At 37.8% G+C, this 13,933-nt stretch overlaps 2 protein-coding genes across 4 annotated transcripts; both read left to right on the top strand.

Annotated features, from left to right (window-relative positions):
• The first annotated feature begins 1,031 nt into the window (after positions 1-1,031).
• hyal2b (hyaluronidase 2b) lies at positions 1,032-6,729 on the top strand. Of its 2 annotated transcripts, none has more exons than XM_032514264.1 (4): positions 1,032-1,164; positions 3,071-4,047; positions 5,199-5,288; positions 5,381-6,729. In XM_032514264.1, the coding sequence occupies exons 1-4, from the start codon at positions 1,101-1,103 to the stop codon at positions 5,768-5,770; spliced, it is 1,521 nt and encodes a 506-aa protein (XP_032370155.1). In that variant the 5' UTR covers positions 1,032-1,100; the 3' UTR covers positions 5,771-6,729. The 2 variants fall into 2 exon arrangements, with proteins under 2 accessions (XP_032370155.1, XP_032370156.1); XM_032514265.1 differs by lacking the exon at positions 1,032-1,164 and adding an exon at positions 2,137-2,433 and having other exon boundaries at positions 3,073-4,047.
• A 1,758-nt stretch (positions 6,730-8,487) lies between these two features.
• Positions 8,488-13,545, top strand: abhd14a (abhydrolase domain containing 14A). 2 transcript variants are annotated; one of them, XM_032513589.1, is made up of 5 exons: positions 8,488-8,853; positions 9,665-9,942; positions 10,569-10,684; positions 11,350-11,585; positions 12,760-13,545. In XM_032513589.1, the coding sequence occupies exons 2-5, from the start codon at positions 9,680-9,682 to the stop codon at positions 12,940-12,942; spliced, it is 798 nt and encodes a 265-aa protein (XP_032369480.1). In that variant the 5' UTR covers positions 8,488-8,853; positions 9,665-9,679; the 3' UTR covers positions 12,943-13,545. The 2 variants fall into 2 exon arrangements, with proteins under 2 accessions (XP_032369480.1, XP_032369479.1); XM_032513588.1 differs by having other exon boundaries at positions 8,490-8,854; positions 9,662-9,942.
• Positions 13,546-13,933: the final 388 nt, after the last annotated feature.

Raw genomic sequence — 13,933 nt, 5'->3', positions numbered from 1 at the left:
ATAAACCATTACTTATTATATAAAGATTATCTATCTCTATACTACTGTTTACCTTGTCATTAAAAAAATGACAATAATTCTACTTTCTTGCAAAGCTTGTATGTTCGTTTTTTTAAATTTTGAAAACAGAAAAATCAAGAATAGCTTAGCGGATGTACCTATGTACTCTGGAGGAGCTGTCTTATTAGTCATGAGGTCTGAATGAGTATTAGAAAAAGGTAAGAATGGGACAATGAGGTTAACTGTGAAAATACAAACTGTCAACATAAGCACTTTAATGTGTTTTAGTTCAGTGCAAACCAAGATCTTACAAAATATCTTTCTGAAGGAATTCAACTCTCAGAGATACTATGACCCCATTTAGTTCAACAAAAAAATAATTTACTATTTTTATGATGCATGAGTCTTGGCATTTACATCAAGTCCCTATACGGCAAAGTGCTTTTGCTGACCTTTGCATCTTAACTGTTTTTAAACTGCATGAACTTTCCCCGGTATTCGTAATCTTTTGAGGAACTAGTCTGTGGTAAGAACTTTTAAAGACAAAAAAAAAAACTCAACATAACATAATCACTTTTATAGCTGCATGTCATGATGAACAAATTGTTGCATGTTTTATTACATCCACTCAGAAATGTGTACTAAAATCCTTTTAATGGATTCTAAAGCCTTTATTGGTATATCCCAAACTCCATGAGGATCACGAGTAAGTCATAACTGACATACATCCTGTTTCAGCTGTAGTTTTGGTTTCAAATGCTTTCAGCTGACTCATGTTACAATCTATTTACTGTGCTATATGCTGCTTTGGTGTTCAAACTGGTAAAAAAAAGAAGCCAAAAAGCTTAATAGAAAATCTGTGTGTGCCCTGTCAATGACATCCGAACAGTTGTTTTAAACAGTATAGGCCTAGATTGAATTCTGTCTCAACTGGATGATGTCAGAGAAACAGGCAAAAGGCCACTCTTTAAGAAACTCCTCAACAGAGGCGGAGCCTGCTGGAGGGGTTTAAATACCAGTTGGTAGTGGATTTCAACCCAGAATCAACTACTGTGTTTGTCAGCTCTTGATGATGAAGCACAAAAAGAAGCTTGAGATATATGCATCCCGATCCAAACAAGTCAAACTACTTTCATCTGAAGATTAGAGAGGAAAAGGTTGCTGGTAAGAGACATTGTTTGGACACATCCAGAAATTACATATTTTAAAACGTAGGCCTATTAATGATAATTATGCTGCATCAACATAATTTTTATTTTTTCACAGTTGGACTGCATTTTTTTTTACTATTCCAAGCCAACTCATATCAAAAGCTAAAAATGTATGGAAGAATAAACTGAGAGTTTTTAAGTTACTTTTCTCAGAGCATATGCAAGAAATAAATCTTTTTCAGTTCCAAAGCTGCAATTACCAATTTTGTAGCCTTGCATTGCCTGCACGATTCACATTTTTGTTTCAACGTTTTGAGATTGAACTTGGCCCAGGCAAGTATCTTGGAAATGTACTTCCGTTGATCCTGGTTAATCATTTTTGTAATAATAATAGTATGCCTATTCTGAATATTGCCAGTAGCCTAGGTACTTTGTAAATAATGGTCAAGCTTGTTCAAATCATTCTATGAAATACTTATGGATGGTCACAGAAAATACAATTTGTTTTTTGTAAACCTTCCTCCTGCATTTGGGCAAATGCCATTATAAAAAAGAAAAATGACTAGCGTATATATTGTCCCATTAATTTATTAATTCATTCATTCATTCATTCATTCATTCATTCAGGTTCAATTGTAACGTTTACTGTAGATACTTGAACTTAGGCTTCAGGAACAAAATACAAAAACCATCAAACATAACTTGCGAGGAATCTGTTTCATATTTGTTCATTATGTTCTTGTTCATGCCTCTGTATGGATGTATTACCGGTATACGGGTATTGACAGTAGTCAATTAAGAGCCATTTAGAGCACAACTTGGAGAACAGACTACTTTGATCGTTATTTAAAGGGGTGTTAGTGGCACTGGAATGTAATTTTACAGTCAAATTTATACCAGACAGGGTTATGATAATGCTTAAGTGTTACAAATAGATATATTTTCAAGTAGAACTTCATGCTATTTTTAATAGAAATGGCGAAAAAAAGAATAATTATGTAGTTCATAAATGTAAAAACCCCTACTCAGGAACTAAATGCACTGTACTGTTGTTGCTCAATGTTTTACTCGTCATCGTCGCTCCTGCCTTTAGCTTAGCTGGCAGATGTGTCAATCATTACATCGCTGTGGAGATAGGTCTGCAATGCGAGACTAGTCAGTCATTAACATGGATTGAACGGACTCCGACTGTTATCTTTCACATGGCAGGGCGGTGGAAAAGTAACTTATCGGACGGTTACATGAGTGGACTAAGCTCCTGTCCCCAGCTTCATCACAACAGGTCAGACTAGGGAGAAGAAACAAGATGTTAGCTAACTTAGCACGTTCGTCTGTTTCAATGAAACTTTGAGCTAACTGGCCATATACGTTTACTGAGTTCGTGTACGGAAGAAGTCGTCAGAGATAACCCAAATGTGCAGTTACATGTTAAAAGTAGATTTTTTTTGTTAGTATTTTGCTTTAACGCTACATCTCGCGTTACTTATTTGCCACCAGATCCGGAAGAAAATGACTCATGTAACGTTAACGGTATCGTCAATCAAACAGGAGGTGACTGATTAGCCATACTTGGTAATAAGCAGTTTCTTGTAATTGAACGTAACTTCGTGTTATAGGGACTGTTTACGCCTAATTAACGTTATCCTTGCACCGTTTCCTCGCTGAAACTCAGTCGACATATGGATTAATGTTGCTTTTACTAACTTACCTGAAACTATAAAATATTACCCAGAATTATAAAATATTACCCAGAAGTCGACCTAAAGATTTCCTTTTTTTTTACAGATTTAATATGGGGGACATCTATTGCTATTTTTAGAACATTCCCTGGACCACCTTTATAATATTTAGAGTTGTTTTGGTTTAATTGTTGTTGTTTTGTCCGAATTTAACAAAACTTCTTTATTTTTGTTCTCAAGAGAAAAAGGGAAAGCTAGCAGTGACCATGGAGGCTGGATTTCACTCTCTCTTCCCCAGAGCTGGCCAGCTGCCTTGGTTGCTTCTGACTCTGTTGACATCATGGACAGTCTTGTGTTCACCAGATATAAAGCAGACAAGATGGCCATTATATTCCCAGAAGCCAGTTCTTCTTGCCTGGAATGCCCCAACACAGGAGTGTGCCCCGCGACATCGCGTAACTTTATCTTTGGACCAGTTTGACATTGTGGCATCCCCCAATGAGGGCTTTGTCCGGCAGAACCTCACTATTTTCTATAAGGAGCGCCTTGGGTTGTATCCCTATTATGAGCGTGGTGGCACTGCAGTGAATGGAGGTCTTCCACAGCTTGCCAGCCTCACTCAGCACTATGAAAAGATGCCTGAAGGTTTGCAAAAATATATACGTGAGCCAGAGGCAAAAGGTTTGGCTGTAATTGACTGGGAGGAGTGGCGACCATTGTGGATCCGAAATTGGGATATTAAAGATATATATCGAAATAAATCTCGTGAAATGGTGGCCAAAAAGAACCCTAAGTGGACCCCAGAACAAGTGGGAAAAGTTGCACAGCAGGAATTTGAGCTATCAGCTCGCAAATTTATGCTGGAGACTCTGAAATTTGCCAAGAATTTGAGGCCAAATCAACTGTGGGGCTTCTACCTGTTTCCAGATTGTTACAACCATGACTACAGGAGTGGTCTGAAGAACTACACAGGCCGCTGTCCTGTTGTGGAGATGGCCCGCAATGATCAACTGAACTGGTTATGGATGGAATGTACAGCGTTCTTCCCATCTATATACATAGGTTCTGTACTAGGCTCTACAAATGATGGACGCCTCTTTGTCCGAAACAGGCTAAAGGAGGCAATGCGCCTGGCATCTGTTGGGGATGGATTAGCACGACCTGTTTTTGTTTATACCCGCCCTACATACATCAATCAGATGACCCTCCTAAGTCAGGTTAGTTGGCTATAGCAACAATTTATAAGTACTGGAGGCTTAAACATTCATTAAGTTATCTATAAGTTCTGTGGATATTTAACCATTGGATGGGAGGATGCAGTCGCCAGGAGACCACACATTGCTATGGGTAGCACTCAATGAAATCCACATTACATAATGTTACACAACATCATTATTGTTTCAGCTTGGGCTGTGCTTGACACTATGATAACATCACTGCCTTGAGATGGTTAGATAAAATACAGGTTAACATTGTACTTATTTAAAAGTAGGGGTAGGACTCAGGGTACCGCACAATACCGATAATATCACTCACTATACAGCAATTCTCCAATCAGTATAGCGTTGGACAATCCTATAATGATACATCATAATATCGGTCTAACTATGAATACAAAATACCTGTGAAAGATTAAGTGCAGGTGTTCTCTCTGTATTCACTGCAAGTTCAAAGTGTTAGAGAACTGCAGCACAAATTTTTCAATCTGTAAATTAGGGCTGGGCAATATGGCGAAAATCAGATATCACAATATTCTTGACCAAATACCTCAATATTGAAATTGCGGCAATATTGTAGTATTGACAGCTCATGCTTTGACAAAATATCTTCACACTTAGCTTTAAGATAAATAATCTTCAGTAATGTGACTATAAGGACTAAATGGGGAAAATGCAAATAATAGAATAGCTAGAACAGTCTGGTAAGTTCAGAAACTCACACACAATTTACTGTAATGCAGCCTTTATAATCAGGAAAAGACAACACTTATGTCATCTCACAATATTACAATATCCAAAATCAAAGACGATATCTAACCTCATATTACAGAACTACAGAGCAACTATGGCTCCAGACTTTGGATTTAAATGTGGCTGGGGCTTCTGCTATTAGGGAAATCTATTTAGAGCACCTTATTTTATTAATAAAAACAGCAATGTTTGGCGCAGGTGTATCAATTCTTGTATTGCACAAAAAAGGACAGTGATATATTTCCATATCAATATTTTGTCCCACCCCTAGTTAAAAGTGTATTAGTTTAGTGACCATTTAAAATAGTGACTGTAATGTTGAATGTTTGTTTGATATGTGATAATATTCTCCTCAATGTATGGTACACCAATGAACTATTTGTGTAAATGTTTTGTAGACAGATCTGGTCTCCACCATTGGTGAGAGTGTTGCACTCGGAGCAGCAGGTGTAATTTTTTGGGGGGACACCTCCTATGCAAGCAGCAGTGTAAGTGTCATACCCTTTCTGTTCATTTGATGCTGAATAGCCTTGTGCTCATTGGTTCTGGGTTAAAATAATTTTCTTTTTTTGGCCTACAGGCCAGCTGCTCCATCCTGAATGAGTATCTTCAGGAACAACTGGGCCGGTACCTCCTCAATGTGTCTACAGCAGCAGAAAAGTGCAGTCAGATGGTGTGTAAATCACACGGCCGCTGTCTGCGCAAAATACCAGACAATGAAGTGTACCTGCATCTCAGTCCTTTAACGCACAGCATCACCAGTCAGGGGGGCCGGCTGAAGGTTACAGGCGTGCCTGGCCAAGCAGAGCTGGCTCATTTCCGCACACACTTCCAGTGCCAATGCTACAGTGGGTACAGGGGTGAGGCCTGTGCTCAGAAAGAAAAAGGGCAGAATAGAGCCTCCTCTGTCTTAGGGACCTGGCCTCTTTGCCTTTTACTCCCACTAGGACTCCTCACTCTGCTACACTGAGGAAACTGAGAAGCCTCAAACTATTCACTGCTTCTGCCAGCCCTGAAAAGAACAGTTCAGACTTTTCAACAAAAAGGTGGTAATGTACTGCTCACTAGTGATGCTGATGCATTGACAACAGCTGACAGTCACTTTGGTCATCAGAGATCTCCTATTATGCTGGGAGCTTTTTAATCCCAGCGCACAGGCCTATCTAACAGAAATATTTGTGTCTGGTGAGCTCCTGCACTGGCAGAGCTCCAACCTCATGACCGCCTCTGGACCTAATGTCCATCGAACAATATTGCAACTGGTAATGAACTTTTACCAGTAATTATGTCAAAGATCTGATCTGTAAAAAGGTGTCTGTCATGCTCCATGCTGACCCTGACCTCCAGATGAGATGTAAACCATCACTGAAAAAAGACTGCTTAACCTAAACGTTTACATTTTTTTTAATGATGGACACAACATAAAACATTAGTCTTAAGCAAAAAATGGAAGAAAGGTACATTTGGTGCTTAGCAACATACAGTGCAGTGTTGACAAGTTGTTGCATCATAAAAGGACAACTTTATATATTTACTATGCAGTTCAATACTGATGTCCACTTCAAACATAGTTTGTATCTTTTGGTAGATTAAGCTAATGGATGTTAGCTTAATGAATGAAATGTAAATAGTTAATTATGCTCGATAGAGATAAATTATGAGAATATTTTTGGCTAATAGAAACAACATGGCTGGACCTGCCTGTTTCAGTTCCAAATGGTGCCTTACCTGTGCTATAAAGTGCTCTTTTTATGGTTGCGTTTGTTTTACAAGTTGCGACTGTTGAGGTTTTTACACCAGTGTTCTTAGCCCTTTCAATTATAAAGTGTTACTCTAAGCACATGTCTTGTTTACTCTTATTTAATATGTAAGGGATTCTTTTGACATGGTTGTGTTTATGTTCAAATAAAAAAATGGCTAATGCTGTTATCAGATTTTTTTTAAATTCAAATATTGATATCAGCCTGAGAAATCTAGTGATGCTCTGGATCTATAAATAATTATTAATTTAGATTTGTTTGTGTATTTTGTACACACTTGCTTGTACAGCAGCTTGCGTCAGTGTTCCTACCAGTGACATGGGTTGATAGCAACTACTGTACATAAAACTTTACAGTTAGTTTATGGCCGAGTAAATATATATTTGCGATACTGAAGCGAGCTGAGCAGTTTCATATTTATACAATAGGTTATGTATTTATTCTCCATGGCACTGCTCAAAACATTATTTAATCCCCCAAAATGACTTATGATACTAGTGTGCAGGTGGTGGGTTGTGCTGTTTTTAACAGACTAATTACAATTACAATAAAGCATTTAATGTCTGCCGCAAACTATTTTAAAATACTGCACTTTAACTACTTTTCTTTGTTTAAGTGGATCTGACTTCATGTTGCTTCTTAAAGTACGTAAAATCCTGTTTTCTTTTTATCCCATTTAATGTTGGATATTTGTTTTACTGTGAATCTTGTTAAAAAAGAAATGCCTCTATGCTTGTTTTACCTCCCTTGTCTTTCAATTTAGTTGCAGTATAAGAATAATTGTAGGTTTTATTTGTCATTATCTTTAAACATTATGTTGTGTTGGAGCACAGACTCCTTAACATATTAATCAGATTTAGAAAACCAGGTCTGACACAGTGACTAGAAACTAAAACCCAGTTTGTGGTATAGAAAGGGAAGATGTCACACATGTGTCATGCAAATTTTGCCCATAGTACTATAACTATTGTCTGTTTCAGTAGTAAGGTAAATAAGTAATTATTAAGTGAGGGCATATATTGCCAGCCCTTTTCAAAGGCATACCATAACAACAATCTTTAGGCAAAGTGAAAAGCAGTTAGTGCCTGGAGGGTAAAATTAGGTTTTAGAAGCAGCTTCAGTGAAAATCAAAGAGTTTTGTATTTGAAAACAATTCACATTCACATTTTACATCAGCTCATTTAATTATTTAAATATTACTTTGAATGTATTTGTTATGTTTTCATTATTTTCTGGGGACTATATGTTACTGTGATTCCATCCATTTAATACACTATTTTTCACTCTTTAATGGAAATAAGTATTTTTTAAAAATGGAAATAAAACAGAGGATGTGCTGTATCTGTATCAAATATATTGACAACTTAAATTGATCTGTGTTCCTTCACAACAAAGATAGAGAAAACAAGATGTAAGCTTGAAAATTGATACCAAAGCAAGTAAATATTAAAGAAAGTTGAATGTAAATAAAAAATGCCAAGATACCTGAGGGTTTGAATTTGTATGTGAGACAGCTTTCACAAATAAACCGTTTTGTTGGCCTTGTAAATGTCAAGTGTAAAGTTAAAGTCTATCCAGATAGATAATAAAAGTGGCATGAAATACATAGAGGTTTTTTTGGTTTGATGAATGAAATACTAAAATCCAAAGCAGGTTGATAATGTAGAGGATTAATCCTTCACTTCACCGAAAAGCACAAATGTGTCTTTTAAATTAACAGAGAAGGAAAGAACATTTTTTCTTTGTGGAAAGTTGTTTAAGTAGTTTACTTTAGAGCACACATATAATAACACATAATAATCCAACTTGTTTTCACTGGATAACATACGCACAATTTTAAAAGAAAAAAAAAGTTTATTTGTTGCTGCTTGTATTTTCTGACGGCTTCAGCTGAAAGTACGTATGGTGCTTACTATTGGTGTTGTTATGTGCAGCTCGTAATGTGCTCCGACGAGGAACAGACGATTACAACAGTGTATTCATCAAAATTCCTGTGCATTTCTCGAGTGACAGTTTCTATTCAGTTTTTACCTGCTTATTGATTGGACACTTTCTGTCGAAGGAACGTTGAATGTAAAGGTAGTTTCTTGTCAGTAAAACGATGTCTCGCCGGCGTTAAGCTATTTCTTTTCTCAGTTTGAAAAGCTAACGTTAGCTACCACCAGCATCGACCCGAAGCCTCTCTGCAACATTTCCCATCACTGGCAACCAGCAATGCAGAAGACATGACGATAAAGCAGACACCCTCGTCTACCTGTCAGTGAACGTGTCCAACAATTATCGCCTCTGTGTTGGTATGTTTTTCTCTGGAGCTGCATATCCTTAATGTCTCCTACATCGTCCCACTCTATCGTAACAGATTTAGCTAGTAAAAGAGCGACACATCGAGCTGATGTCTATTTGCACATTTTAGCTAACTTACATTCCTCAGCTAACGTTTTTTGCTCTGCATTACCACAGATTTTTCGCCCTTTATCCTGGAGGCTTAACGTTCACTTACATAATTTCTTGTGTTTTCGTTTTGTCCCACCTCTAGTTATAACAGTTGAAACATATTAGACTGGTTAACATTGTGGAATGGAATTATTGAAAGTCTACTTGTAGATGGTGTGTGGGAATTTGAAGCATTCACCTTGTTTGCCAAGGAACTGTCTTGTGAAGCTTTTCCTTTTTTAGGCAAATATTTCTTTCTATATTAAGCTTCCGACACATAATTCACCTAATGAAGGCAGAACTGCCCACCATTAAGTTAACAAAGTTGTATTTTTTAGTAGTTTTGGCCATCATTCCTACGTGTTCTAAATTTGACTCATCAGGTCAATTGCTGTCTAGAGATGTGGCAACATTAATGAACACAACACTCATTCCTCATATTGTAACAGTGCAGATGGTGACTATGTTGATAGTAATGCTGACTAAAAACTACAAAAATACATATATTATTTTTCTTTAGAATTCTGAAGAAAAAAAACATGGGTTGAACCACAATGGTCCTGATGGGTGGCAATTTATATCCAGTGTTAAAAGATTAGAAATTCCTGTATAATCAGGATCCATATGATGGGCTATTCGACAATACTCTTGTCTCCCCTTTTTCCCAGATCGTTCATCTTGACGAAATGAATTTCTTGCGTAATCGTCTTGTTGTTCTGGGCCTGGTGTTGTTGGCCACCGTACTGCTGTACCTGCTGCTGCCATCCATTCGCCAGGGAAGCATGGAGCCGTCCCTAGAAGCTCAAAGAATGGGGCTGATGGCCACCCCTCCTCTACCACTTCCAACCATCAACGTGTCTATTCGCACCGGACAGCTACCTGGTGATCCACCACTGTTCTTCAGAGAAGCTTTACCCATTGATGGAGCTGGACGGCAGATATTGCCAAGGTAAGTTGAAAGGTGGAGTGACCTATTTAAAAGATCTGAGCATATAACCTGTGTTGTAATCATAACTAGAGTAAACAAACCAGACAGGAAGGATGAAATATTAAATGTTTTTTGGAAGTGCAATTTTGTATAGAAACACAGGTACAGTAGTGATGCTAATGTAGAAAAGTACAGTGATGTGCTGATCACTGGAAGTAAATGTAAATGGACTGTTTTTTTTCTAGTCTTAACGACTACTCAAAGCGCTTTTACATAGTACAGGAGCATTCACCATTGACACACTGTGGCCAGGGCTGCCGTACAAGGTGCCACCTGCTCATCAGATAAACATTCACACACAATTACACACAAGCATCAGGAGAAAGGGTTAAGTGTCTTGCCCAAGGACACTTCAATATGGGACTGCAGGGCTAGATATCAATCTACCAACCTTCCGACTGGCAGGCGACCACTCTACCACTGAGCCACAGCCGCCCCACCAATAGACTTAAAAGTATTGTTAGACACTTTTTAGACACTTTTCTTTCTTACTTTCAACAATAGTGATGCTAACCAACAGCTCTAACATATTGTAATTGTCTGGCCTGTAATAAAATCCTGAGAGACAAAACTGTTTATCTGTGCAGGTTGCAAGTGGTCCTTCTGCATGGCCAGGCCTTCACGTCCAAAACATGGGAAGAGCTTGGTACGATGGCCCTGCTGGCAACTAATGGATATCAAGCCTTAGCGATGGACCTTCCAGGTAGAACTTGAGGTTGTCTTAATCAGCACTCATGCTAGTGACTGTAATGATGCTATCACCTAAAACTGGATTATACACAAACTATTTTATTAAAATATGAATGGTCTGATACAGTAATGAACTTGATTACTTTTAGAGATCTCAATCTCTGGCTTGTGTTTCATGAGATAGTAGTGCACTCTTGTGGACAAAAATCAGAAAATGTTTTTTATCATTATCAGAATTTTGTCTTTTTCTTACATTGATTATAGATTAGATCTGAAGAGGACACATTGAATGCTGGTTTCCCTGCTCTGAGATGAAAAAAACTAACAAATTCAGTATTCCTAAATTTGGCAATAAAGGAAAACTGACATATGTTATCATTGTGTGAGGTTTATACATGTTTTAGTCTTTGCAGAGTTTACAGTTTTGAGACCTTTTCACTTGTTGGGTTGCAATGTGTGCTTTGCTGTTGGCATATTTTTACTTTAGATTAGTCCATGGAGCTGGGTGACCTTAGGCAATTCCCAGCACGGCTACACCCCACATAAATCTAAACAGAGGTTTAATTAGTCAGAACTTAAAACACTGTGTGTACACATTTAAAAGCAAACTTGTGTGACTGGATGTTGATCAATAATTACGTTTACAATTCTGTTTGACAAATTATCTTCTTTTTGGAGGGTATGGAAAATCACCGGACTCGGGGTCTTTGAAGACTGATCAGAATCGAGTGGACCTCCTTTCAAGGTTCATGGAGTCTTTGGGTGTCAGGGCAGCTGTGCTCTTAAGCCCCTCCATGAGTGGACATTACTCCATCCCCTTTCTCATGAAGAACAGCGCACAGCTTCAAGGCTTCATTTCCATAGCCCCAGTCGGTACCCGGAGTTACACTCCACAGCAGTACCAAGATATTCAGGTGAGTGAGGTAAAAATTGTGTGTATTCAAACAGAAACAACAGTAGACAAACAGTAGAGTTTAGTTAATTTTAGGTGAACTGTGCTTTAAATGGGGAACACAACACTGAAGGGCACGCACGATCTGCAGCAAAACCACTCTAGGCTGGCGTCCCATTGTTTTCCTATGGGGAGAGCAGTGCCGCCCAACTAGGCGCAGTACTACCCTTGGGGTTGCACATTATTCGGTATTGCTACTGTGTGCTGCGCTCAAAGTTCAAATTTTTTCAATTTGGCCTCGTTGGCACTGACCTTTTTAAGGCGCAATCATATGCACAACCAATACGAGAACGTTCCTGCGCTACGCTTTTCCTCTTTACTCTAAGCTACCTTGCGGATCATGTGTGATGCATGACCACAATGACCCCCTAGGGGGCCTTGTGTATGGAACATGTCTTTTTTTTAATAGTCACAATGTACAGTGATGTAATATTACCTGACCACAGGTTTGCAGTGTGTCAGTTTGTTATTCTATAGAAGCAGAACTTTATTAAGGTATGTGTACCATACAAGCAACAATTACTGCATGGATGAAGGTCTTAAACCAAATTTGACACGGGCCCCTCCAAGGGACAGTTTTTCATCATCCCAGTTGATGCAGTGCTTTAGTGGTGCAAGAAACCAGTTGACACACAGCGATAGTCTGGCGGTACATTTTGTCCAGGTAGAAAACCAGCTGCTCAGTGAGACAGAATCAATGCATGTTTTTTACAGCTGTTAAGTATTTCTTACTCCGTGGCAGGAAACTAATCATTTTAAGGCTGCAACTAACAATTATTTTCAGTATAAATCTGCCATTTATTTTCTTTACATTGTTTGGTCTATAAAATGTCAGAAACGCTTACAATTTCCTAAAAAGTCGAATGTGACATCTACATCGCTTGTTTTGTCCAACTAACAAAGATATTCAGTTTACTACCTTAACCAGAAAGCAACACCTTTGTTATGCAATAAGTATACAAGAGCCACCAACAATTTAGCCAGTTATATTAGATTTACCACCCACGGGTATGTGGGCTTTGTGTATCTTTACAAAGCTGTGGTGCTGATATTGGTGTGAGTATGTGTGACTGTGAAAACATGTTTTATTCTGTGTAGTCTCATCGTTTTATTATTCCTATGTGCTTTTTTTCTAGATTCCCACTCTAATTGTGTTTGGATCCCTCGACACAAATCTGGGTGCTCAGTCCCACAAGAACCTCATACAACTTCCACATCACTTTGTACTTAAGTTAGAAGGAGCTCGCCATGCCTGCTACATGGACAAACCCAGAGAATTTCACCAAGGTTTGATCGAATTCCTCAGCAAACTGAAGTGAGATTTGTGGCGGAGGAAGATATAAAGAAAGATGGAAACAATAGAAAGAAGAGGAACTAGTAGGAACTTTAGTCCCCTCCTTAATGGTTTAGTGTGGTGACATTTTTGCTAAAATGTTCTAAGATCTACATTATGCTCATGTTATCATAATCACCTGAAGCAAAGAACATTGGCATGGGAGTAGGTTTTAATACATGAAACATGGCATGTAACATTGTAGTGACATTTACATTATGGTTCCATTATAAAAATATTATTTATACATTTTCAATAGTGTCACCCAAAAATACCTGTTCAGCTCAGCATGTTGTAAAATAGTTTCAGATTTGTATAGTGGTGAGTTTTGTTCATTGTCTTTCTTTGCTTGTTAAAACGTGGAATGTGTTTGCTTCACTGTTACCATTTGTGTAGGTTGCTGTAAATATGCAAATGTAGCAGGTGCCTATGTTAGAATAGCTTCTATTAACTTCACATTTGACAAATGGATTTGTATATTAAGATCTGGTAACCATTCCAGTTTCCAACGAAAAAATTGCTCAACAAAAGCAAACAGAATTGATACTCACTGTAATAAAATAAAATGTAGAATATGGACCACATGAAAAAAAATCAAAAGTAGCTCACATTTACAGTATGTAAATAATTATGATAAAGTTATATGTAATATATTTGCAATTAGTTTGGACAATCATGCAAAAAACAAACTTAGAATAAGAAATGTGCATAGCTTCAAATAAAAACAATAATTATGTGTTTTGTATCCTTCAGTTGATAAAGTGCCATGTTTTGGATGGTTATGTTGTTGCATTCATATAACTTTGAGAAGGTTATTTAGTTAAGGTTTACTTGGTCCCCACCTTGCCTTAAAATGATAGAACACAATTGAATACAGAAACACTGCAGCACAGACGTTGTTTGGCAGCGTTTTCCCCAAATGCTGTCACGTTTTGGTAGTTTTCACAATTTGTTTGTGTTTTTATCTATTTGCTGCT

This window comes from Etheostoma spectabile, chromosome 4, assembly GCF_008692095.1.
Source record: "Etheostoma spectabile isolate EspeVRDwgs_2016 chromosome 4, UIUC_Espe_1.0, whole genome shotgun sequence".
Taxonomy (NCBI): Eukaryota; Metazoa; Chordata; class Actinopteri; order Perciformes; family Percidae; genus Etheostoma; species Etheostoma spectabile.
Note: the sequence above shows the minus strand (reverse complement) of the source record. Positions and strands in the feature narration are given on the sequence as shown.